Consider the following 26514-nt stretch of genomic DNA (forward strand, 5'->3'; position numbering starts at 1 on the left):
ATGGGTAACTTTCCTTATTTGAGTCTTGACACAAATGTATTGTAAATAATTTTGCAGTAGACTAGAAGAGTTCAAGCCTCACCTGCTAAAACAATGTCTCCACACGTTCTTCCCAAATAAAGCAAATTGTGTGTTCTCCTGAAACCAACCCTGACATAATTTTTAACATTCAAGCAGTTTAAAATAAAATTCTAATGGCAACTAAAAGGAAATAAAAACCCATTATTGCATAATAATTTTCTAGAAAAGATCTATACATTAGAAAAATAACATTGGAAGAAATTCAAGTCTGCTCTAAAAGAAGCAAAGACTCTGACAACTTCTTAATGAATTTCTTTAAAGTTTTCTTTACGCTATTCTTCAAATAACTTTGGTATTTGTTTGGGGAAAGAAAACTTGCTGTGTGACCTTGGGCAAATCAGATTAACGTCTCTGTGCTTCTTTTCTTGTGTTTTTGAGACAGAGTTTCACTCTCGTTGCCCAGGCTGGAGTACAGTGGCTCAATCTCAGCTCACTGGAACCTCTGCCTCCTGTTTCAAATGATTCTCCTGCCTTTGCCTCCCAAGTGGCTGGAATTACAGGCACCCGCTATCATGCCTGGCTAATTTTTTGTATTTTTTTTTTAGCAGAGGCGAGGTTTCACCATATTGACCAGGCTGGTCTCGAACTCCAAACTAAGGTGATCCATCTGCCTGGGCCTCCCAAAGGGCTGGGATTACAGGTGTGAGCCACCACGCTTGGCCTGTGCTTCTTTTCTTTAGCTGCAAAAATGAGGAGGCTAATTAGGTAATCTGTAAACCTGAATGACCCATCATGAAATAAGACTAACTGCTGCTAAGCTATCTATAGATTCTACAATGAAGAAAATCAAATACAGCAAGATCATTTAAATTACATAGACTCAGTCATTTTAATGTGTAGTAACACTTTAGCAATGCATTGAAAAGATACTGGTACTCTCCATTTAAAATTAAAAAACAATTTCCTTAAAAATGAGGATATGAGAAAATTAACCAGCACCATTTATGTGTGTAAGTAGATGACTAAAATTAATGGGTCATATTTGACCTCAAACTTACATTTTAAACAGCAGTTAAGTACAGGTTAGGTAAACAGACAAAAATAACTATTGCTTAAATAAAAATACTACTAAAAATGTTTACAAGAGCGGTGGAATATTTCAGCTAATATTGCCATAACAATACTGGTTCTACAAAATAATGCAAATGCTAGTAATAAAGGCATCAGCTAACATTTGAATCCTCACCACGTTCCACATTATAAGTTATGTGCTTTACATGGAATATTTCATTTAATCCTCAAGATAATCAAGGAGGTAGACAGTGTTATTTTAAGCAAGAGATTTAATAGTGCTCAATTGTTTTATGTTCATATACAGTATCTAATGTGGTTTTTAGTGGAAGAAGTGGAAGTGGCTCTGCTATTATCTGTACTTTTCAGATACAAAGACTGAAGCTTTTCAAAGCAGTTCAAAGGGTTGCCCAAGGAACTAGAATTAAGTGATAGGGCTGGCACTAGAATCCAGTTCCCAAAGGTGGTCTCTGGTAGTTGACTATGACAGTTTCTCAATGTACTCATGTCCACAAAGACAACAAGATTCTTTCCTTCCTGCTTTATTTTTTTAGAGACAGGATCTCACTTTGCTGCTCAGGCTGGTCTCAAACGCCTGGTTTCAAGCAATCCCGTGCCTTGGCCTCCCAAAGTGTTCTAATTACAGGTGAAAGTCACTGTACCTAGTGCTTCCTCCTCCACTCTCTATTTTCCAAGGCTACTCTTGAACACCTGGGCTCAAATATTCCTCCCGCCTCAGCCTCCTGAGTACCTAGGACTGCAGGCACATGCTACAAAGCCTGGATTTTAATGTTTAATCAATTAATTAGGACAAGTATGTGGCTCACAGCTATAGTTCCAGCACTTTGGGAGACTAAAGCAGGAGGCTCACTTGAGTCCAGGAGTTTGAGACCAGCCTGGGTAATGTGGCGAGACCTTGTTCCTTCAAAAAAAATTAGCCAGCTGTGGTGGCATGCACCTGTAGTCCCAACTATTTGGGAGGCTAGGGAGGGAGGACTGCTTGAGCCCATGAAGTCAAAGATGCAGTGAGCTGGGATTGCGACACTGCACTCCAGCCTGGGCAACAGAGCAAGACCAGGTTTCTTAAGCTTTTTTTTTTTGAGATGGAGTCACTCAGTCACCCAGGCTGGAGTGCAGTGGCGCTATCTCAGTTTACTGTAACCTCCACCTCCAGGGTTCAAACCATTCTCCTGCCTCAGCCTCCCAAGTAGCTGGGACTACAAGCATGTGCCGCCACACACAACTAACTTTTGTATTTTAATAGAAACAGGGTTTCACCATGTTGGCCAGACTGGTCTTGAACTCCCGACCTCAGGTGATCCACCTGTCTCAGCCTCCCAAAATGCTGGGATTACAGGCATGAATCACCACACCCAGACTTCAATTAAAAAAAAAAAAAAATTAATCAATTAATTAATTTTAGAGACGCTGCTCTATTACCCAGGCTGGAGTGCACTGGTGTGAGCAGAGCTGGCTGCAACCTCAAACTCCTGGGCTCTTTTATAAAAAAGTGACATTTTTGTTTTTATTGAGACAGGATCTCATTATGTTGCCCAGGGTGGTCTTAAACTCTTGGTCCCCACCTCACCTCAGTCTCCTGATTGGAGTAGCTGGGATTACAGGTGCACACTGTGCCCGGCTCAAGTGTTCTTATTTCTGACAATGTGCTTGAGTGATCTCTCATTGATGCTTAAAAAAAGAAAGAGAGAGAGAGAAAAAAAAAACCCAGCATAATTCTCTTCATGCTACAGTAAATTTATTTGCAATGCCAACAGGGAAATATACAGTATCTCAGAGTAACTACTTTGGATGAGGTGTGGTGGCTCACACCTTTAATCCCAATACTTTGGGAAGCCAAGATGAGAGGATTGCTTGAGCCCAGGAGTTTAAGACCAGCTTGGGCAACGCAGAAAGACCTTTCTACAAAAAATTTAAAAATTGGTTGGGTGTGGCAGCATGTGCCTATAAGCTACTCAGGAGGCTGAGATGAAGGGATTGCTTGAACTCAGGAGTTCAAGGCTGCAGTGGGCTATGACCACACCACGACACTCCAGCTAGGCGACTAAGAGAGATCTTGTTTCAAAAAACAAAAGTCACAGTTTCTAAAGCACATACCAAACTTTATAAATAAATATGTCCTAGTTTACATTAATACTTTATTAGTGAATCAATCAATATATATAATCCTTTCAGTAGAACATTAAAGTCAGCAAAATGAACACACTGATGTTAATGGTTATTGTAAGCTCAATTTTTATAAAAGTTTCAGAGGAATTATTAAAAAGCCCTGTTAGTATCTGATTCAGAAGGCAGGAGAATCAATGCTGAGCAGATCTCCCCCAGTCTCCCCCAGTGAGAATCCTGAAGATTATTAGTGCAGGCATTAAAACATACCTCATCAAGTAAGTATGAAAGCTTACAGAGGCCGGGTGCAGTGACTCATGTCTGTACTCCCAGCACTTTGTGTGAGGCTGAGGTGGATGAATTGCTTGAACTCAAGAGTTTGACAGCAGCCTGGGCAATATGGCAAAACCCCATCTCCACCCAAAATACAAAGAATTAGCTGGGTATGGTGGTGTGTGCCTGAAGTGCTAGTGACTCAGAAGGCTGAGATGGGGGAGGATCACTTGAGCCCAGGAGGTGGAGGCTGCAGTGGGTGGAGATTGTGCTACTGCACTCTAGCCTAGAGAGAGACCCTGTCTCAAAAAGAAAAAAAAAAAAGGAGATTGGGGAGTTGTGGGAGTGCTGGGTGCAGTGGCTCATGCCTGTCATCCCAACACTTTGGAAAGCTGAGATGGGAGGCTCACTTGAGGTCAGAAGTTCTAGACCAGCCTGGCTAACATGGTAAAATCCCGTCTCTACTACAAATACAAAAATTAGTTGGGGGTGGTGGTGCATGCCTGTAATCCCAGGTACTTGGGAGGCTGAGGCAGGAGAATCACTTGAACTTGAGAGGCAGAGGTTGCAGTGGGCCAAGATCACACTACTGCAGTCCAGCCTGGGTAATAGAGCAAGACTCCGTCTCAAAAAAACCAAAGTGTATATAAACAACATGATACTACTAATTTGTTCAAGGCCTATTAATATCAGGAAAAGTTTATGTTCGATGATACAATTCCTACAAGTGTCCCAAGGTTTATACATTATATTCCATGGCTTTAATAAACTGAGATATCCTGATTCCTACATTTGAAAGCAATTTCAAAGAATGTTTATTAAACAACTTCTGGGCCTTTCATTAGAAAAGATCAATTTTGGGCTGGGTGCTGTAGCTCACACCTGTAATTCCAGCACTTTGGGAGGCCGAGGTAGGTGGATCACCTGAGGTCAGCAGTTTGAAACCACGCTGACCAATATGGTAAAACTCTGTCACTACTAAAAGTACAAAAACTAGCTGGGCATGGTGGCAGGCACCTGTAATCCTAGCTACTCGGAAGGCTGAGGCAGAAGAATTGCTTGAACCTGGGAGGCAGAGGTTGAAGTGAGCCGAGATTGTGCCACTGCATTCTAGCCTGGGTGAGAATGAGACTCCATCTCAAAAAAAAAAAAAAAAAAAAAAAAGGAGAGATTAATTTTGGGTGCAGGGTCAGACTCTTTAGGTGGTTTCCCAATTATAACTTTATATTCAGAAAACAATCCCAAACAACCACTGTTTTCTTTTTACGCATTGTTTCCAGAATGAGTGAGAAGGGAGTCAGAGTGAGATTTCTGTGTTAGGGCATGAGGCCAGGCATGGTGGCTCATATCTGTAATCCCAGTACTTTGGGAAGCTGAGGTGGCTCACTTGAAGTCAAGAGTTCATGACCAGTCTGGTCAAAATGGTGAAACCCCATCTCTACTAAAAATACAAAACTAGCCAGGCATAGTGGCACATGCCTGTAATCCTACCTACTTGGGAGGCTGAGGCAGGAGAATCACTTGAACCTGGTAGGTGGAGGTTGCAGTAAGCCAAGACGGCCCCACTGCTCTCCAGCCTGGACAACAAGAGTGAAACTCTGTCTCAAAAAAAAAAAAAGAAAAAGAGGACATGAGTTTCAAAAGTTTGAGAAAGACAGTGTTAGAAGAATAAAGAAAATGACCATCGAATATTAGAAATTAATTTTTTCAAAATAAGTACTAAATTGAAATCCCATCACAACAGGGTTTTATGTAGATTTGTTATGCACCATTTAAAATGAAGAGTTCCATATTATAGTAGATACAATCTAGGCATTGCATTTTCTACAGAAGTAATTCCACTTGCAGTCACTTGCTTCTCTGAGGAAAAAACCTAAATGCTGCCCAGTCTGCAGCAGCAAATGGCTTCGAAGATAAAGACCTGTTATTACACTGGTGATATACTTCATGTCAATGACCCTTCCTTCAAAACATCCATCACCCCAGAAGAAAGCATGAGAGTGAAAATGCTATTTTCCATGTCTCCACACTGGTGTGAATACTCGCTCCAGAAAGAATGCCCTCAGATGGCCCCCATCTTAAAGAGTTGTAAGTGTGGAACAGAATATGAAGATTTTAATGTAGAAGCAGGTCCTGTAACAGGCATACAAAAATTTAATTTTGAAAATGGTCTTGTTGGGTTCACTTGATAACTAATGGAAAATGTAGGCAAAAATTTGATATTAAACATAGTTCACACGTAGGAGGTAAGTTACAATAACTTTGAAGACTGAGAAGCCCTAACATTTTTCCTGCCTTACATTAGGATTGGAGAACCGAAATAAAAGTACCCTTCATGGTGAGCACAGAATCTGACCCACTGTACAAGGGAAAATCTGAAATACGTTATTTTTAGAAGAAGACTTCTACACAAATTTTGAAATCTTCCACTGCTTTTTTAAAAGTAACTTTTTGTAACTATACTTTTGGTGACTATGTAAGTATTTAATGATCACTTCAGAAATCTTAGAAAATACATTTAAGTAAGAAAAAAAGTCACCATCCAATAATAATTTTTCAGACATCCTGGTTTATTACCTTTCAGCTTTATTTTCCTGAGTGCTCAAATGTACCTGCACATACACAGGGTGTTTGAAATACAATTTTGAGTGAATGTATAGCATTCTGTCTGTGGTTAGGCCCTGATTAGTTTAATAATTCCTCAGCTGTTGGATATCTTGGTTGTATTGTTATCCTCTTATGAAAACTTTTGGCCATATAGTCCCTGAATACGTCATATCATTAAAAATCTTTGTGAAACATAGTTAAGAGGCGATGTTAGGCCCACAGGAAAAAAAAAAAGATGAAGAAAAATACTTCAACAGTATTTGCCTTTAGATGGTGAGATTACAGGTAATTTAAATTCTTCGCTGTACTTTTTTTTTTAACCTTATTCAAATATTCTCTAATGAACACATGCTGACAATCAGAAAACAATGTAGTTATTTACTAAGATGAAAATCAACATTTATACAGGCAGCTACCATTAAAATTCAATAAGTAATCTGGGAAAAGTATGTATTTTAAGTGAAAACAAAAAGTATAATTTAAAGTTGTAAATATGTACTTATAACAACAGAAGACTAGAAAACCAAATGTTCAACACCAGGAGGTACTGCTTAACCAACCTATGGTACAACAGACTACCATGAGCTAACTAAAAGCATGAGGCCGATCTCCACTTGCTGCTACAGAAACACTGCCAAGATAGGTCATCAGCTGAGAAGACTGAGGTGTGTAATAGCACGGATCATAGGATTCCAAGGTAACAAAAAGAAACAGAGAGAAGGGTGTGAGAAGAGATTTTTTTTTTTTTTTTTTTTTTGAGACGGAGTTTCACTCTTGTTACCCAGGCTGGAGTGCAATGGCATGATCTCGGCTCACTGCAACCTCCGCTTCCTGGGTTCAGGCAATTCTCCTGCCTCAGCCTCCTGAGTAGCTGGGATTACAGGCACGCACCACCATGCCCAGCTAATTTTTTGTATATTTAGTAGAGATGGGGTTTCACCATGTTAACCAGGATGGTCTCGATCTCTTGACCTCGTGATCCACCCGCCTCGGCCTCCCAAAGTGCTAGGATTACAGGAAGAGATTCTTTTATAAGCATAAAATATATCTGAAAGGCTATGTAAGAAACTGTTCACAGTGGTTACCTCTGCAATGGGGAGATGAAGTTGGGTTCAAAATATAATCCAAATCATGAAAGTATGCACTCATACATAAATAGAAAACATATAAAAAGGAACTACATTGCTCATAACAGAACTTCTGAATCCATTTCAAGGCTGTCCCCTAAAGATTTTTAGGTGGATATTGAAAAATAATAAAAAATATGAAAAATTCAATCTATCTGAATTATAGGGACTTGTGAAATCATAAGACAGCAGTGGATATAGATGTTATTATAATTGGTATTTCAAAAGCCAGCCAGTCATATAAGTTTTTACTACAATAAGGATATGGCCAGGGAATTGGTTATTCAAGAAAACTACCTTCTAATTAAATCATTCTAGAACTTGTCAAATATGGGTGATTTTATTCAAAAACTTCCTGCCAGTTACTCTGGTTTACAAGCTCAGTAATCTAACAATGAAACATATCGCTGACCCTTTAGGCAGTAACAAATGAAAAGAAGACATTTTTACATGTTAAGATTTAACATAGCACTTTTCCCTCCAAAAACAAAGATAAGAAAACCAATTACAGAATCAGAGGCAGAGGGAGTTAGGAACTCAGACACAAATTCTCCTAAACTAGATCATTACTATTTTAAAGCTCTCTTTAATAAAAGTCTAACTAAATAAGAATTATTTCGTCATGTGCAACATTAATGCTCCAGATGCAGATTGGTAACTAAGGTTGTCCCTAGTGTTTCTAAAAATCAGATTTATAGATTAATAACACATCTGCACTACTGAATATGTATGAACCCTGATTTACTTGAGTGCACTCACATAAAGAAAATACAAACTTGTTTTATGTCGGAATGAAGTCATTAAGTTGGAATCCTTTTGATGTGTATGGCTTTCTTTCAAACACTCCAGACTTTTTTTTTTGCTTATTAACACTAATGTGTTTTACTGAGTTTCCCTGAGTGCATGTATTATAAAAATATCATGAATCCCCAAGGATTCATGACCACAATGAGCCACTGTGAGAAACAGCTGATAATACTGGGTAACACTCCAGGGTAGAAAACTCAAAATCAGACCAGATAATAGAAAGAAAAGCACAGCTTTCACCTCCCATCTGGGAGCTGACAATTCTCCTTCCATTTCCTCTCTTAGTTAGGCACTTGGGGGTTTGGTTAGCTGAAGGGGATAGAAAGATAATACGGTTTATTTATAGGCTCCCTTTTCCTTTCGGGAAAATAAAAAATCACCCTTTCCTACAAAGAGTATGGCTAGAGGAGGGATTTTTAGTGTAATGGAAAGGCAATAGACAGGATAATCCTGAAGATCAGAAAGATGATCTGTCTCAGCCTTATCACCCAGCAGCTGGATAATTTAAGAATGTTGACTCACGTAAAACATGGGACCCAGGACAGGAAATGAAGGTAGCACCAGGAAATGCACTCTCTTACTTTCAGAGAAAATGTTCTTGCCTGTGAGGAGCTAATATTGAGTGACACTCTATTACACCCCTAAATGGCGCTACACGCTGGGGACACTCTGCTGACAGTTCATCATGTTAACACTCACACAGGTGTCACAGAACACAACCATCAATGCTACTTCTAAAGGCACCGGGTTCCATGAGGAAGAGACCACCTGCTTTGTACCACGCAGGCCCAGGCCGTTCACAGGTAGGGGCTTAGCACGCCTTTTCAGATACTATGATTCTCTGTGTACTTGCAGCTAAGCTAGGATTGCTTTCCTTTATTTACTCTGATTTTTTTAAACACTCCTCTGCACTACCTCTTTACCACTGGGGACCTAAACCTCAATCTGCCCCACACCCTCAGCAGTCGGAAAAGAACGGAAGTTCCCACTCCAGGAAATCTTGGAGGAGGAGAGTTGGGAGGGTCAGGAGTGGCACAGAAGAGGAAAACTCTTGTCAAAATCAAGTCTGTTTAAGTCTGTCAAACCTACTTCCAGCCCATTTCGTTTTCCATCTCCTGCCCCGCTGTCCTTTCCGGCCACTTGGCCGGCGCCGAGGTGACTTAACACCTGCCGCCGCAGGCCCCGCCTCCGGACTGCGGGTCAGGATCCCTCTCCTAGGAAAGCGCAAAGGCTGCCTTCACAGTCACCACTTTGGAGAGGTTGCCCCCCGCGCCCTTCCTAACTTTGGAAGCTAAAAACGAGGGGGTGGAAGAGAAAGAAGGCCGTGCGGAAGGAGAGCAAGCATGTTCCCCCTTCCCAGGGCCGCCCCCCGGCCGAGTCGTTCCAGCCGGTCCTCCCACAGCCGCGGACCCCAGGCCCAGGGCGCTCGGCGGACGCGGGATGTAAGCGGCCTCCGGCACCAGCCTCTGCCAAAGCAGAGCCCGCGGCCGCCGCTACTTCGCGAGGTCTGGCCTGGCTGCCCGGTGAAGAAGCCCAAGGGGGCCTCCGCCTCCCCGCCGCCGGCCCCGCCTCCAGCCCGCAGCTCCCGGGCTGCCGTCGGGGCCCTTACCCGCAGGACGTGGTAGCCTTCGGTGCCCCCGCCTGGGATCTCGACGCTCTGCGAAGAGCCCATGGCGGCGGGCGATCGATGTGGCCAAGCCGGGCTCCGCTCTGCTCCCGCCCCTTGCGCACCGCCCGCTCTGCTCCTCCGCGTAGCACTTGGGACGTGGCACTCGCTGCCGCCGGAGAGCCGGGCCGCACAGCCAGTCGGGAGATCGTCTCCGCTGCAGCCCTGGCAGCTGCGACGCCGCAGACAGCGCCACCTGCCGCGAGCCACCGGGAGGGGCCCCAGCGCACGCGGCCGGGCAGGCGGAGAGGGAGGGCCGGGAGAGGACGAGGAAGCGCCTCGTCGTGCTCGCGAGAAAACAGAAATGCGCTTCCCTCAGCTTTGGCGCCTTGCTACGGGGCCCTGGATTGGACCAGATTTATGCAGGCGCGTTCCCGCTCACTCGAAAGAACAGTTACTTGGTTGCAGCTCCCCCTGGTGGCCAGAGGTAAAGAAAGGCGTGCTCATGAACAGGGGCGAACTCAGCACTCTGTTCTCCGGGAGTATAGGTCTTTCCCCAGAGTGTGTACAGCTGAGCGGAACAGTGGCCCTCTGTGGACTGCATACCGCATCTGCTCAGCTAAATTTTATACAAGGAAACGTTCATAAAACAGCGGTCTCAGAGTCACCTACCAACTTTTTTTTTGTTTGGGTTTTTTTTCTCTCTCCCTAGTTGTTAGAATAAGATTAAAGGATTGGTCGGTCACAGAGCGATGCCAGCGAGGGAAGCACGGTTGGATTTCCCTGGCGTTCCACCACCTGCTACTGTTCGGTTCCCCGTCCCACCTCCTTCAGGTAGCCAGGTCGCATTCAGGCTGATTCCGTTGCTGCTTTTGCCCCTGACGTGTACTCCCTCCGAAACCCCCAGTTGTCTTGTGGTCAGTTGGACTAACGGTGCGTCAACCAGGTATGACGTGGATTCCGAAGTGAGCAATGTAAAGTACATGCTGCCGCCCATGAGGTATTCTAGCCCAAGATGGTTAACTTGCCTCTATGGCATCTTTAGTTTGATATTTACAGGAAGTCAGGGGAATTGAGGAGTAAGTAAAATGACACCACAGGGAACCAGGCAAATACAGGAGGTGGGCCTTCCTTCGGGACAGCTGGCCAGTTCTCTTTATCGAGTCAGAATCCTATGAAAGGGTCTATGACGGATTAAAAGGAACGCGAAGAACATAACCAAGAGACACAGTGCAAGGGCTTGAGTTGAGGGCCAACTTGGAAAAATAGGCGTAAAGGACATTTTTGGCTCATTTGGAGAAATTTGAATACGTGCTGAGTATTAGAAGTATTCATATAGAAACGTGGAAATTATTGTCTTTTTTTTTTGAGTCGGAGTTTCGCTCTTGTTACCCAGGCTGGAGTGCAATGGCGCCATCTCGGCTCACCGCAACCTCCACCTCCTGGGTTCAGGCAAGTCTCCTGCTTCAGCCTCCTCAGTAGCTGGGACTACAGGCGCGCACCACCATGCCCAGCTAATTTTTGTATTTTTAGTAGAGACGGGGTTTCACCTTGTTGACCAGGATGGTCTCAATCTCTTGACCTCGTGATCCACCCGCCTCGACCTCCCAAAGTGCTGGGATTATAGGCTTGAGCCACGGCGCCCAGCCTATTGTCTTTTAAAAAGCTGATTACAAGACAGGATGTATCTTAGACAATATGCAAAACATGTCCTCAAAATACAGATTAATATGTATGTATGTATATGAAGACGTTGGAGGAGAAGATGAACCAAGGGGTACAATGGTGATCTCTGGGTGGTTCAGAGATGTTTTGTTTTGGACTGGTTCCATATACTATGATGCTCATGAACTGCTTTTGTAATAAGAAAAGATTATTTAAAATTTAAAAATGGTTTTCTTTGCTATCAATAAGTGAATAGCAGGCTTTTAGAAAGCCTAATAAATACATAAATGAGATCTCCAGTTATTAGGCTCCTCAAGGACAGGGGCTACAGTGGAGTAGGCTCTGTGTTCTTGATATTTACCACAGTGCCTAGCAGCTAATTCAACAAATTAATAAATATAATTCAAGAGAATAAATAAAAGATCTAATTATAATGTTCTCATTCTGCTTGGCAATTATAACCATCTTCATGATAGTTTCGTAAGCTGTTGTCATGTTCAGTGGTCAAAATTTTTGGACCAGTTGTCTCCCGTGTGTTTGATGCCAGCCACAGCATCAAATCGGGCTGTGGATCATTGGTGGTTCGTGGGCAAGTCCAGCCATTCCTGGGAGCTGTACTATATGCTTCAGCTTCATGAGTGTTTCCTTGCTATTCTCCACACAAGTCATTTACTTTCCTACCTTCTTGATTTTATTTATGCTAGTCCCTACTTCTGGAACGCCCTTCCTTACATTTTCCACTTACAAAAATCCTAACTTTGAAAAAATTCTAATCCTTTAAGGCCCATCTCAAATATTAGCTATTTATCCTTAATGTCAGAGTGACTCTTTCCTTGCCTTGAGTCCCTGGAACACTTAGTTCCTCCTCATCATCATCACAGCCCTGTCTTCCACTATTTATGGTCCATTTATTGAGAGCAAGGATCATATGATTTTCTTTTTTCTTTTCTTCTTTCTCCCTTCCTTCCTTCCTTTCTTGCTTGCTTTTCTCTTTCTTTTCTCCTTCTTTCCTTCCTTCTACCCTCCCTTCCTCCCTTTCTTTCTTTCTTTTTCTTTCTTTCTCCCCCCACCTCCCTCACCCCCCCCTTTCTTTCTGTGGGTCTCACTCTCTCAGGCTGGAGTGCAGTGGTATGATCACAACTTGCTGCAGCCTCCGCCTCCTGAGCTCAAATGATCATCCTGCCTCAGCCTCCTGAGTAGCTAAGACTACAGGCAAGCGCTACCACACCTGGCTATTTTATTTTTTGCAGAGATGAGGTCTCACTCTGCTTCCCAGGCTTGTCTCTAACTCCTGGGCTCACATGATCCTCCCATCTCAGCCTCCCAAAGTGCTGGGATTATAGGTGTGAGCCACCGCGCCCAGCCAGTCATGTGTTTTCATCTTTAGATCCCCAGTTCCTGGTTGAATGTTGGGAACATGGTAGTACTGTTTGTTGGTTTTAATTAACTGTGTTTTATGAATAGTTTTAAAGGCTTTTCTTTTTCAGAATCAGTTAACAAGTTACCTCTGTGGCTACTGTTTGTGTCTCATCAAAATCCGTGTTATTTTTTCTTTTTTTCTCTAATCCCCAGGGTGATGTTAAAAACCTGTGTTATTTCTTTAGCGGCAGTTAGTGGGGGGTGAGGTACAGGACCCACCTGGTTTGGGACTGAAAAAATCTGAGAATGATTGCCCCACTTTTCCTAAAAGAGGTGCCAGTTGTCTTCCTCTTTTAGTTGGGGAATACGCTCCAACAGAAAGCAAATAGTAAAATCTCAAGGAAGGTGCCAAAGCTAATATAAATAATACAACATGATGGAGGGAACACGTGGGAGATTAGTGTTAAATCAGCCTCAACTGGAGTAAGAATCTGCTGTGGGCAGGTTGGTATTTTGAAACATCAGAAACAGCAGAAAAGCGAAGTCCAGCAAAAGCAAATGTCTACAGGCTTAAAAACCAGAAGCAATCTATTTTTCTGGAAGAAGCATCTAACACTCAATTTGGTGTGTATTCTGAGTTTCATTAATTCTGAATTCTTCCTTTCTTTCCCTCCCTTTCCCTTCCCCTTCCTCTTCCCCTCCCCTTCCCTTCCCTTCTCCATCCTTCCATTTTCCCTTCCTCCCTCCCTCCATCCCTCCTTCCTTTCTTCCTTCCTTTTGACAGTCTCACTCTGTCACCCAGGATGGAATGCGGTGGCGTAGTTTTAGCTTGCTGCAACCTCCATCTCCTGGGTTCAAGTGATTCTGGTGTCTCAGCCTCCTAAGAAGCCGGGATTACAGGCATGCACTACCATGCCCAGATAACTTTTGTATATTTATTAGAGATGAGTTTTCGCTGTGTTGGCCAGGCTGGTCTCAAACTCCTGGCCTCAAGCAATCTGCCCACCTCAGCTTCCCAAAGTGTTGGGATTACAGGTGTGAGCCGCCCCACTTGGCCAATTCTGAGTTCTTGTAAATAAGTGGTTCATGATGGAGGGTTCATTTTTATCATATGCATTGAATATCCCTTATCTGAAATGCTTGGGACCAGAAGTATTTTGGATTTTGGAACATTACTGGTTGAGAATCTCTAATCCAAAAATCTAAAATCCAAAGTGCTCCAATGAGCATTTCCTTTGAATATTATATCAGTGTTCAAAAAGTTTTGAAATGGAGCATTTTGGATTTTGGATTTTCAGATTAGTAATACTCTACTTGGTATTGGCTAGTGCAGCTTTATCTTTTTGCCTTCAGAAAGCCCTGAGAAAGTTTGGTTCCTACCATATTTGGATAAGAATCACATTGGATAGGGAAGACACGGTGGAGGGGGTCTCCTAACCTACTGTGTTTTGCTGAGGGAGCAAAGCACATGAGACCACATGAGAGACCATGTTATGTGCCATGCAGTCTCAATCACAGCTGACTGGACTGGAGGGGAACACTGACATACAGGCAGTCAACACCCACACTGAATGAGGTAGCCTTTAGAAAAGGTTCTACCTGCCACAAGTGGATGGTAGTGACTAGCTATACCAATCAGTTTTTCTCTTTGGGGACTTGGAACTGGAAATACAAGGAGAGACTCAGTCAGTGTGTATTTATTTGCATATTAGAATGTAAGCTCCATTAGGGCATGGACTTTGCCTGAGTTTCTACTACTGTACTCTTAGTAACAAAGAGCTGGCACATAATAGTTGCTCAATACATGGCTGTTGAGTGAGTGAATGGTCATGTTAATAGTCATGCTGATGGCAGTGGCAGCCCATTTGGAGTGGCCATTGCAAGTACACCAGCTGTAGTGGGGGAGGTGTGGCCAGGGCTGCACACTCCTTGGAGCCCTTGGGGGCCAGGAACGGGTGATCCCCATGGGAGTCCCTGTTCCCTACCGGTGCAGCTACAGCTGCCCAGCTATAGCTCCAGACTCGGAAATCCCAACACTCTCAGAGACCCAGGAAGCCCCCTTCCCCCACAAGCTCAGAAGTGCCTTCTCCTGCTCCCTGGCCTCTCCATATCCCCAGTACCCACTCTGGTGTGGAACAAAGTTGTGGCCAAGCCCAGGCACTGTCGCAACCCAGCCAGGTGTGTGTGTGTGTGTGCTCAGGGTAATACTGAGGCACCAGCCCTCTGCTGCTTTGCCCCCCTTCAGACTTTGGGTGCCAGTGAGCATGGGAGCAAGGCTGGGGTGCTGAATGAGGTTTGACACAGGCCCGCAGGTGCCCCTTGGTGCAGACAGCCTGGGCACCGCAAATTGCATGTTGATGGTGGCAGGAGACAGAGACAGAGTCCTAGGTGGGGAGAGGCATGTCCCCAATGAAACCCCATCATCAAGCCAGGGATGCCCTGAAACCTGGGGGCCCTACTGCCAGCTCCAGGTGGAGTTCATGACCCAGAGTGAGAACTTCCTCGATGCCTTTTGGCCAGTTGGATGATGCCTTTTCCATGGACCAATTGGCATGCACTTCCTCCCTACTGAGCACATACAAATCCCAGACTCAGCCAGACTCAGAGACTCATCAGGATTACCTACTTGTGAATAGGAGCTACCCACTTTGGGTCTCCTCTACACTCATTGGGAATACCTGCCTGTGGATAGGAGCTACCCAGTTTGGGTCTCCTCTCTGCTGAGAGCTGTTCAGTCTCCCAGTAAAGCTCTTCTCTGCCTTGATCACCCTCCAGTTGTCCATGCAACCTCATTCTTCCTGGATGTGGGACAAGAACACAGGACCCACCAAATGGTAGAAGAGAAAGGAGCCATAACACTTCCCTGGCTGGCTCCCTGAGCTATGGTGGGAGCTAAAGGGGCTGCAACACTGTAGCCCTTCCATCCTCCACTGGTGCCAGGCAGCCGCCCTGTGTGACAGGAAGCAGCAATGGGGCCAGGCTAGCCCAGAGCTGTGGGCCAGAGTGTGAAGGCAGGACTGAAAGAGCTGTAACACAAATAGCTGAAACATGACCTCCAAAACACACCCTCCCACCCCCCACTCACCATGCTGTGGGCAACGAGGCGAGAAGACCTGTGGCCCTTCTGGGAGTCCAGACCTCAGGGCTCCCTGAGGCAGGGCTGTGATATACTGTAATACCCTCTTTTTTGAGCCTTGTGTTTCCTGGTGTCTCTGAGCTTTTGGATGCCACCAGACTCCCCTCTTCTAGATGCTGGTGCCCACAGTGGAAGCCACTTATGGTATGTCTGGTTCAGTTGTGGCCTCGCATGGAGCTGGTGCCTGTCCCAGTGCTTGGGGCTGCCCACCTTGCCACAGCAGCCAGTGTGCCTGACTGTACAAAGAGGCCAGACCCCGTGCTCACTCACTCACACACCTGACTCACCCTTGGCAGGTGTGGGATCCAGGCCAGTAGCATGAGCCAAGTGCAGCCTGCCAGGCTGAGTGAGCAGAACAAGCCCAGCAGGCACAAGCAAAACTCAAGCAGAGGTGCTGCTGATCACAGAAGTTTCCAGCTGGCAAAGCAACACCATAAGGATTCTGTAACAATGTCAACAGAAAAGCACTAGACCAGTGGTTCTCAAGCTGGGGTATGTATCAGGTTCACCAGGGAACCTGGTAAAATACAGAAGTACAAGTGCTAGTCTACTTCGATGAGCCTGGGCCCCAGTATTTGTCATTAGTTTCCAGGTGATTCTAAACACACATTTGAGAACTTTCCCATTAGAGCAATGTTTAATAAACTTCTAATCTTTTATGGGTAATCAGGTAATGAATAAGAATCTCTAGAACTGGGAGGAATCCTCTTAGCAATCAGACTTGGCCACAAAGACCCAAATTGTGCTCAGTTTCTTATATGTCTTTGTCATTTCCATCACCTTTATTGTCAAACTTTTTTTAGTATTTTTTTTTAGACAAAATGTTGATTTTGGAATAATTTTAAATTAAAAAATTTGTTTGGTAGAGAGAGCGATCTTGCTAGTTTGCCCAGGATGGTCTCGAACTCCTTAACATTAGTTTTAGGGAAATAAAAATTAAAACCACAATGAGATACCATTACCCATCTGTTAGAGCAGCTAAAATAAAAAGAGCTGGCCAGGTGCAGTGGCTCATGCCTGTAATCCTAGCACTTTGGGAGGCTGAGGTGGGAAGACAGCTTGAGCCCAGGAGTTTGAAGCAGCAGTGATCCATGTTCACACCACTGCACTTTAGCCTGGGTGACAGAAGGAGACCCTGTCTCAAAAAATAAAATAAAATTTAAAAAGCTGACAATTCTAAGCACTAGCAAGGAGGCAGAGCACCTAGAATGTGCAAACATTGCTGGTGAAAATGGTACAGCCGCATTGGAGAACAGTTTGGCAGTTTCTTATGAAGTTAAACACTTAATATATGATCCAGTGATCTCACTCCTAGATATTTAGAGAAGATAAATTTCTATCCAAAATGTTCATACAAAAACCTGTATATAACTGTTTATAAGCAGCTTTGTTGTATGTTTAGTGTAAATCTGTCTGGAAGTAAACTAAACTCCACAATGAGCTCTTCCCACTGGGTGCATACCCTAGGGAAAAGAAGCTCTTCCCTATGGAGTCTTTTCATGCCATCATCGCAGGGCGAAGGGATCACTTGACTATCTATGGTACAAATGTTCACAGTACAGCCACATAGCACCTGGGGGAAGATGAGGGCAATGTTGGGGATAGAGTGAATGAGAAAGGGAGAAAAAGAATGAATTAAGGAAGCGAAAATTATTTAGCTAGTTGTAAAGAATGGAATTGACCCCATCGTCTCAGGTTCTACCTCCTAGAGGCTGATCAGGACACTGTAGGGCACACTGGTGCCATTTCAGTGGAACTGTGCTTAGGACTTGTCTTTGAGCATTTAAGATAACGTCTACAGGAATGTTTTCAGGCTGGACATCAACCTCTTTGGGGTAGGGCGACCTTAGTGCCTTCCTTTCAGCTATGGCATGAAGTTACCAAAGTGAATAGATGGAAAGAAATATTTTTTCCTACAAATCATGCTGGAACAATTGGATAGCCAAATGCAATATATAAACCTCAGCTCTTCCCACGCCATATAAAAATTAACTTGAAATGGGTCCTAGACCATTTTTTTTTACCCAAAGGTAGAAACAAAAGCTATATAACTGCAAGAAGAAAAAATAGAAGAACATCTTAGCAATTTGGATTTGGCAAAGATTTATAAAGCAGTCTCAAAAAACCACAGTAAGTTGGACTTACCAAAATTTAATGCTTTTTCTCTTCAAAAGACAATTGTTAAAAACGGAAAGTCACAGAATGGGAGAAAATATTCTCAATACATATATGAAACCCACAGATGACAAAACAATAAATGACTTGAAGGAGAAAGACTAGGAAGGCAAATTTTTAAGGAAAAGGTACCATCTCAAGAGGCAGTGAAGCAAATAATTCAAATAAGTAATTATAGAAGATGAAATCAGATAGTCAATAGAAATATGAAAAAAGGCAAGTATCTCCAGAAAATTTTTTTAAAGTCAATTAAAATAGGTTCTACCAGCTAGGTGCAGTGGCTCACGCCTATAATCCCAGCACTTTGGGAGGCCAAGGCAGGCAGATCACCTGAGGTTGGGAGTTCAAGACCAGCCTGACCAACATGGAGAAACCCTGTCTCTACTAAAAATAGAAAATTAGCCAGGCATGGTGGCATATGTCTGAAATCCCAGCTACTCGGGAGGCTGAGGCAGAATTGCTTGAACCCAAGAGGTGGAGGTCATGGTAAGCTGAGATCACACCATTGCACTCCAGCCTGGGTAACAAGAGTGAAACGATGTCTCAAAAAAAAAAAAAAAAAAAATAGGTTCTACCTATATCAAATACTATAAAATATTACTGAAAGAAATTAGAGACCTAATTAAATGAAAAAAAATCCCATGTTCATAGATTGGAAGACAATATTGTTAAGATAGCAACACTACCCAAAGCAATCTAAAGATTTGCTGCAATATCTATCAAAATTCCAACAGCCTTTTATTGCAGAAATTAAAAAGCTGATATTCAATTTATATGCAATTGCAAGAAACCCCCTCCCACCTCCCACAATAACCAAATAATTATTGAGAAAAAAGGTTGGGAGTGGTGGTTTATGCCTGTAATCCCAGTACTTTGAGTCTGAGGTAGAGGATTGTGTGAGCCTGGGAGTTCAAGATCAGCCTGGGCAATGTAGTGAGACCTCATCTCTACCAAAAAAACAAACAAACAAACAAACAAAAAAAATCAAACAATTAGCCAGGCATGGTGGCACATGCCTGTAGTTTCAGCTGTTCGGGAGGCTGAGGCTTGAGCCCAGGAGGTCAAAGCTTCAGTAAGCCATGATTGCATCATTACACTCCAGTCTAGGTGACAGAGTGAGACCCTGTCTCAAAAAGAGAGAGAGAGAGAACAACAACAACAAAAAAATCAGAGGACTCGTACTTCTTGATTTCAAAACTTACTGCAAAAATATGTTAATCAAAACGTGACACTAACATAAGAATAGAAATATAAATTAGAATTGGGACTCCAGAAAGAAATGCACACATCCATGGCCAATTGATTTTTGACAAGGATGCCAAGTTTATTCAATGGCAAAGGAATAGTCTCTTCAATAAATCATGCTGGGACAACTGGATAACCACATGCAAAAGAATGAAGTTGGATTCCTACCACACTCTATATGTGAAAAGTAACTCAAAATAGATTAATAACCTAAGTATAAGAGTTAAAACAATAAAGCTCTTAGAAAAAAACATATGGGGAAACCTTCATGACTTTGGATTTGGAAATAGATTCTTAGGTATGATACCAAAAGCACAGGCAACAACAACAAAAATAGATAAATTGCACTTTGTCAAAATGAAAAACTTTTGCACATCAAAGGACATTATGAAAAAAGTGAATAGACAACATGTATAATAGGAGAAAATGGGCTGGGCTTAGTGGCTTATGCCTGTAATCCCAGCACGTTGGGTGACTGAGGTAGGAGGATCACTTGAGGCCAAGAGTTCAAGATCAGCCTGGGCAACATAGTGAGATCCCATCTCTACAAAAGATTTAAAAATTAGCCAATCATGGTGATGTGCACCTGTAGTCCTAGCTACTTAGAAGGCTGAGGCAGAAGGATCCCTTGAGCCCAAGAGTTATGGTGAGCCCAAGGTTATTGTGAGCTGTGATTGTACCACTGCCCTCCAGGCTGGGTGACAGAGCAAGACGCTGTCTTCAAAGAAAAAAAAAAGTAAGAGAAAACAAAATAATGTATCTGGAAAAAAAAGTTTAACATTCAGAATATATAAAGAACTCCTACAACTCAATTGCAAAAAGACGAACAACCCAATAAAAAATAGACAAAGAATTTAAACAGACAGTTCTCCAAAGAAGGTATGTAAATGGCCAAAATGCACATGAAAAGTTGTTCAGCATTATTAGTCATTAGGGAAATGCTAATCAAACCCCAGTAAGATACCACTTCACGCTGAATTAGGGTGGGTATTATTTAAAATACCCCAAAAGCCAAAAGAAAAGAAAAGAAAGAAAGAAAGAAAAATAGCAAGTATTCGTGAAGATATGGAGAAACTGGAACTCTCATGAATTGCTGATGGGGATGTAAAATGGTATAGCCATTGTGGAACACAGTTTGGTGGTTCATCAAAAAACTAAACTAGAATTACCATATAATCCAGTGGCTGGGTGTGGTGGCTAGTGCCTGTCATCCCAACAATTTGGGAGGTCAAGGCAGGCAGATCACCTAAGGTCAGGAGTTCAAGACTAGCCTGGCCAATATGGCAAAACCCCATCTCTACTAAAAATACAAAAATCAGCCGGCATGGTGATGCACTCATGTAATCTCAGCCACTCAGAAGGCTGAGGCAGGAGAATCACTTGAACCTGGAAGGCAGAGGTTGCAGTGGGCTGACATTGTGCCACTGCACTCCAGCCTGGGCAGCAGAGTGAGACTCTGTCTAAAAAAAAAAAAATTACCATATAACCCCAAACCTTCACTCCTGAGAATATATCCAAAGGATTTGAAAACAGGGACTCAGATACTTGTACATGAATGTTTATACCAGCATTATTCATGATAGCCAAAAGGTGGAAACAACCCAATTGACCATAACAGATGAATGGATAGATATGGATGAGCTTTGAAAACATTATGCTAAGTGAAATAAACCAGACACACAAAAACAAATATTGTGTGATTTCACTCATGAACAATCTAGACTAAACAAATTCATAGAGACACAGTAAATGAGAGGTCTGGGAGAGTGGAGAATGGAGCATTATTGCTTAATGAGGATAGAGTTCCTGTCAGGGAGATAAAAGCTTTGGAAATAGTGATCTGGTTGCACAATATTGTGAATGTAATTAATCCCACAAAGTTGTATGCTTAAAACTATTTCAGTGGTAAATTTACATATATAATAAAAATTATATCTATATTTCATATATATCACAATAAAAATTTAAAAAAAGATACGTTTTTTTCCTTACTATTTTAATGATAAACCCAGTGTTAGCAAAAATATGTGGACTACTTCTGGAGAAAGTTTAAACTGTTGCAAAATTTCTAGAGTTAGATCTACCCCAATTTGCAGAAAAATAAACTAGACACACAATGGTACCAATAGGGATCAGTGAGGGATGCAATTGTCATTCATGGGTCATATTAAAAAAAAATTTTTTTTTGACACAGGGTCTCACTGTGTCACCCAGGCTGGAGTGCAGTGGTGAGATCACAGCTCACTGCAGCCTCAACCCTGGGCTCAGGTGATCCTTCTACCTCAGCCTCTCAGTTAGCTGGGACTACAGCCACACACCACCATGCCCTGCCAATATTTGTATTTTTTATAAAGATGGGGTTTCACCCTGTTGGCTAGGCTGGTCTCGACTTCTGTCCTCAAGTGATCCACCTGCTTCAGCCTCCCAAAGTGCTGGTGTCAGTCACTGTGCCTGGCTTCAAAAATCTTGTTCTATTGATAAATATAATAATAAATATAAAGTTTTTTTTTACAGTTTATGTGACCATTTTCTTTACAGAGTTTTTTTTTAATACTTTTGAAAATTATAAGTTTCAGGGTACATGTGCAGGATGCTGAGGATAATGGCTTTCAGCTCCATCCATGTCCCTGCAAAGGACATGATCTTGCTCCTTTTTATGACAACATAGTAGTTCCATGGTGTATATGTACCACATTTTCTTTATCCAGTCTATCATTGATGGGTATTTGGACTGATTCCATGTCTATGATTGTGAATAGTGCTGCAATGAACATGCACTCATGCACATATCTTTATAATAGAATGATTTATATTCCTTTGGATATATACCTAGTAATGGGATTGCTGAGTAAAATAGTATTTCTGGTTCTAGGTCTTTGAGAATTACCACACTGTCTCCCACAATGGTTGAACTAATTTACATTCCCTCCAACGGTGTAAAAGCATTCCTATCTTCCGTAGCTTCACCAGCATCTGTTGTTTCTTGACTTTTTAATAATTGCCATTCTGACTGGTGTGTTATGGTATCTCACTGTGGTTTTGATTTGCATTTCTCTAATGATCAGTGATGCTGAGCTTTTTTTATGTGTTCGTTGGCCACATAAATGTCTTCTTTTGAGAACTGTCTGTTCATGTCCTTTGCCCACTTTGGCACCACTTGGTTCTTACTCTAAAATTGATCACATAATTGGAAGTAAAACACTCCTCAGCAAATGCAAAAGAACGAAAATCATAACAGTCTCTCAGACCACAGTGCAATTAAATTAGAACTCAAGATTAAGGAACTCACTCAAAACCACATAACTGCATGGAAATTGAACAGCGTTTTGTTTTTAAAGACAAAGATAATTGAATGGTAATGAATACTGATCTGTTTTTTTTAGACAGTGACACCTAGTGGTGGTATAACTGTTTAACGAAGAGCCAATAATTTAATAGCAAGTTATCCAAATTTTAGGTCAAATATTTATGAAGGCAATGCCCTAACAATTCTTTTTTTCTTTCCCATATTAAAGGTTTCTCTGTACACTAACAATTCTTAAGTGCTATTTTAACAAATCTTCTGGTCAGGCGACAGCAGTATTTCATTCCAAGAAAAAGGGTTTCTAGCAATAGTTGAGCTCAGACCTTCCATAAGATTATCATTACCTTATTTGAAATATGAAATTATTTTGTTATTCAGAAAAAAATCCTTTTTTGTGGTCAAGGCTAGGAATGGGGCAGGAAATAATAAGTGAGTTCTAGAGGTAATTTATGTAAGGTATATTGTTAAGAGTAATAGATTGAATTGAACAGAAAAAACATTATTAGTAATGGATAAATTAGATATTTTTGTTGCAGGCAATACCAGTCTCAAAGGGTCCTCCTTGAAGCTAGTAACCATGTTTATTTTTCCTGGCTGGGTGTGGTGGCTCATGCCCGTAATCCCAGAATTTGGAGAGGCCAAGGTGAGAGGATCACCTGAGATCAGGAGTTTGAGACCAGCTTGGCCAACATAGTGAAACCCCATCTCTACTAAAAATACAAAATACAAAAATCAGCGGGGCATGGTGGCTGCACCTGTAATCCCAGCTACTTGGGAGGCTGAGGCAGGAGAATCTCTTGAACCTAGGAGGCAGAGGTTGCAGTGAGCCGAGATTGTGCCACTGCACCCCAGCCTGGGCAACAAAGCGAGATTCCATCTCAAAAAAAAAAGCAAACAACAGGTGAGTTGGCTCACACCTGTAATCCCAGCACTTTGGGAGGCTGAGGCAAGGGGATTGCTTGAGGCCAGGATCTTGAGACAAGCCTGGGCAACATTGTGAGACCCCCATCTCTACAAAAAACAGTTTTTAAAAATTAGCCAGGCATTGTAACAAACACCTGTAGTCTCAGCTTCTCATGAGACTGAGATGGGAGGATTGCTTGAGTCCAGCAGTCTAGGCTGCAGTGAGCCATAACTGCACCACTGCACTCCAGCCTAGGGAGCAGCATGAGTCCCTGTCTCAAAAAAAAATGCAAACAGTACTAGACACTTGGGCTGGTTATGTGCTGTGCACTCTTCTGTATTGCAAGAGGCTAGAAACCTGTAAGCTACACACCTGTTGCAGGCTTCCTTGCTAGTTGGATTCTGGTTAGGCTTTCCCATGCAAGGCAGTAGCAGGAGATTAGAAAAAAGATGGGAGATGCCATTTTTCTTTCTGTTCCTGGCAGTGCTCCTAGCAATGGCAGCAGCAGCAATAGTAAGTGACTGAAGAGGAGCATTTCAGTAGTATCAGTGGCTCTTTGGCAGTAGCAGTGCCAACCTACAGCAACCCAACTGGGAAGAAGCCAAGTGAACAGGTACTCTGATTTCCTTCTCCTCTTCCTCTTCACATTTTACCAGTGCTTCCCATTGGCCAAAACCAACCAGAAACCAGAGATGAAGGGGGTCCAGTGAGGCAGTCTACATCGCTCACTTTTCTAAGCACAAAAAAAGGTAGAGAATTGATCTGGAGGATAAATGGATGAAGTTGAACATAACCCCTTATTCCATTTGCTTCTTCAACCCTTCCTTTCTATACCTTTATAACCGATTCTCAGTATTAAATCTCCGTTGTGTGAAATGCACAGAGTGGTTTCCATTTTCCTGACTGGACAGTGGTTGATTGAATATAGTTTATGGATACAAACAGGTAGCAAAGGGATAAAAACTTCCATGGGAGTAATAAACCCCATGTTTAAGATACTGGTTACTGCTGGTTGGAAGAGAGAGAATGGAATTGGGAATCAGTACACAGGGGCATCATCTGTAGCTGAAATATTTATTTCTTAAGCTAGAAGGTGAATTTATGGATATTTTCCATATTATTGTCTATGTTTGTTATATTAGACTCTGTTTTCAGTTGCTAGAAGCATTTATTTATTCTCAAAACTAGGTGTGTATAAATATATGAAAAAATTAGTGAATGAACAAATGAATGAAACTTGACTCTGAATTCTGACTTTCTCATTTAATAGTTCTTTGAACTGAGATAAGTTAAACTACTTAAAGTTCTCTTATCTTGTGTCTTCATCCATAGGATAAGGTTATTAGTAGCCACCTTATAGCACTGTTGTGATGATAAGTGGCATGATATATACAAAAGGTCCTAGCCCAGTGCTTAGCTCATAGCAAGCCCTCAACAAATCATAGTCTCCTTCCTTCCTGGACTTTTGGAAAGAATAAGAGCTTCATTTTTTAAAACTTTTAATTTTTGTAAGCTTTGAACTTAAAGACTTGAGTTTTATATACTCTGTATGACTTAAGGCATACCATTGTGCTATGTATCAAGGAGGTGTCTTGCTTGGTGTTGGAAACAGATGCTCGGTGCCACAAAAAAAAATTAGCACTGAAACAACGAATCTCTCAGCAAAGCAATTTTTACTGTTTTACTTCCTGCATTGCAGGAAGGGTACCCTCGATAGCCATCTTGCCATGAGAGTACAATGAACAAAGGAAAAGCAAACATATTTATTCCTTACGCATTTGGGGTTGTCCTTACTGCTGTGTCTGATCTTCGTTGGTTGGAGCCAGACCTCACAATCTAAATTAAAACCCGATTGGCTAACAACTTAAAACTTTCCTAAACAGGTAAAAGCAATGGCAATCTGGGACGTGCCTGTGAGCACGGCCAGCACAGATATCTTGGTTAAAGTACAAGGACATAGAATGTACTATGTGCCTGTAAGCATGGCATGTCTAACAGCTACATAGGATAGGGCTTAACACAGAGTTATTAGCACACTTATGATTTATTCTTTAACAAGAAAGGAGACTTTAAAGAGGAACTTTTCTACTTCCCACACTTGGTTTTGTTTTTTTTTTTTTTTTGTTGTTGTTGTTTTGGGAAAGGGTCTCACTCTGTCATCCAGGCTGGAGTGCAGTAGCATAATCGTGGCTCACTGCAGCCTTGACCTCCCCAGGCCCAGATGATCCTCTCACCTCACCCTCCTGAGTAGCTGGGACTACAGGTGCATGCTACCAGCTAATTTTTGTATTTTTGATAGAGACCCCGGTTTCTTCACCATGTTTCCAGGCAGACTTGAACTTCTCAGCCCAAGTGATCTGCCCTCCTCGGCTTCCTAAAGAGCTGGGATTACAGGCATAAGCCACTGTGTCCAGCCCACTTTCTTTTCTTTTAAAAATCATGTTATGTTCCTTTAAAATATTAAAAAGGGGTAGTTAAAAGAGGGGTAGTTGTTCAATGCAGAAAAGTTGAAAAATACAGAAACATAAATAAATGAAAATAAAATTTACTGTAACTCTACCACCCATAACTGTTATAAATGTATACAAACGTCAAAAATTAGGCTGGACACAGTGTGGCATGCCTATAGTCTTGGCTATTAGGGAGGCTGAGGCAGGAGAATTACTTGAGCCTATGAGTTTGAAGCCAGCCTGGGCAATATAGCAAGACCCCATCTCTAAAAAAAAAAAAAACACACACACACACATAAAATTAGAATAACATTATATATAGTTTTGCAATATGCTTATTTGACTTCATAGTATAGAGTAAATGTGTTCCTGTGTCAAATATTATATGTTATTACTTCCACTGGCTATATTATATATTATATTCAGATGGATGTACTGGAATTTATTTGACAAATTGGCCTATTTGGGATGTTTAGGTTTTACTAATGTTTCAGTACTATAACTAATGCTGGAATGAATATCTTTGTTGATAAATCTTTGCCTGCATTTCTTATTATTTTCTTGGACAAAATACTTGTGGAAATTTTGATCAAATGATGTGTGTGTTTATGGCATCTGAAACTTATAGCTATCTTGCTTT

At 42.2% G+C, this 26514-nt stretch overlaps 1 protein-coding gene across 2 annotated transcripts in view; it reads right to left on the reverse strand.

Moving 5' to 3' along the window:
- Positions 1-9838, reverse strand: part of GORASP2 (golgi reassembly stacking protein 2) — a 36589-nt gene extending 26751 nt beyond the window's left edge. The window contains exons 1-2 of one of the 2 annotated variants that reach the window (XM_035304560.3): positions 9640-9838; positions 2681-2781 (exon numbers count right to left, since the gene is read on the reverse strand). In XM_035304560.3, coding sequence (XP_035160451.1) covers positions 2681-2776 — 96 coding nt within the window. In that variant the 5' untranslated portion in view covers positions 2777-2781; positions 9640-9838. The remainder of the gene's footprint in view (positions 1-2680; positions 2782-9639) is intronic. The other variant, XM_002749360.6, reaches the window with a different exon arrangement.
- Positions 9839-26514: the final 16676 nt, after the last annotated feature.

The sequence above is a fragment of the Callithrix jacchus genome, chromosome 6 (assembly GCF_049354715.1).
Source record: "Callithrix jacchus isolate 240 chromosome 6, calJac240_pri, whole genome shotgun sequence".
Lineage (NCBI taxonomy): Eukaryota > Metazoa > Chordata > Mammalia > Primates > Cebidae > Callithrix > Callithrix jacchus.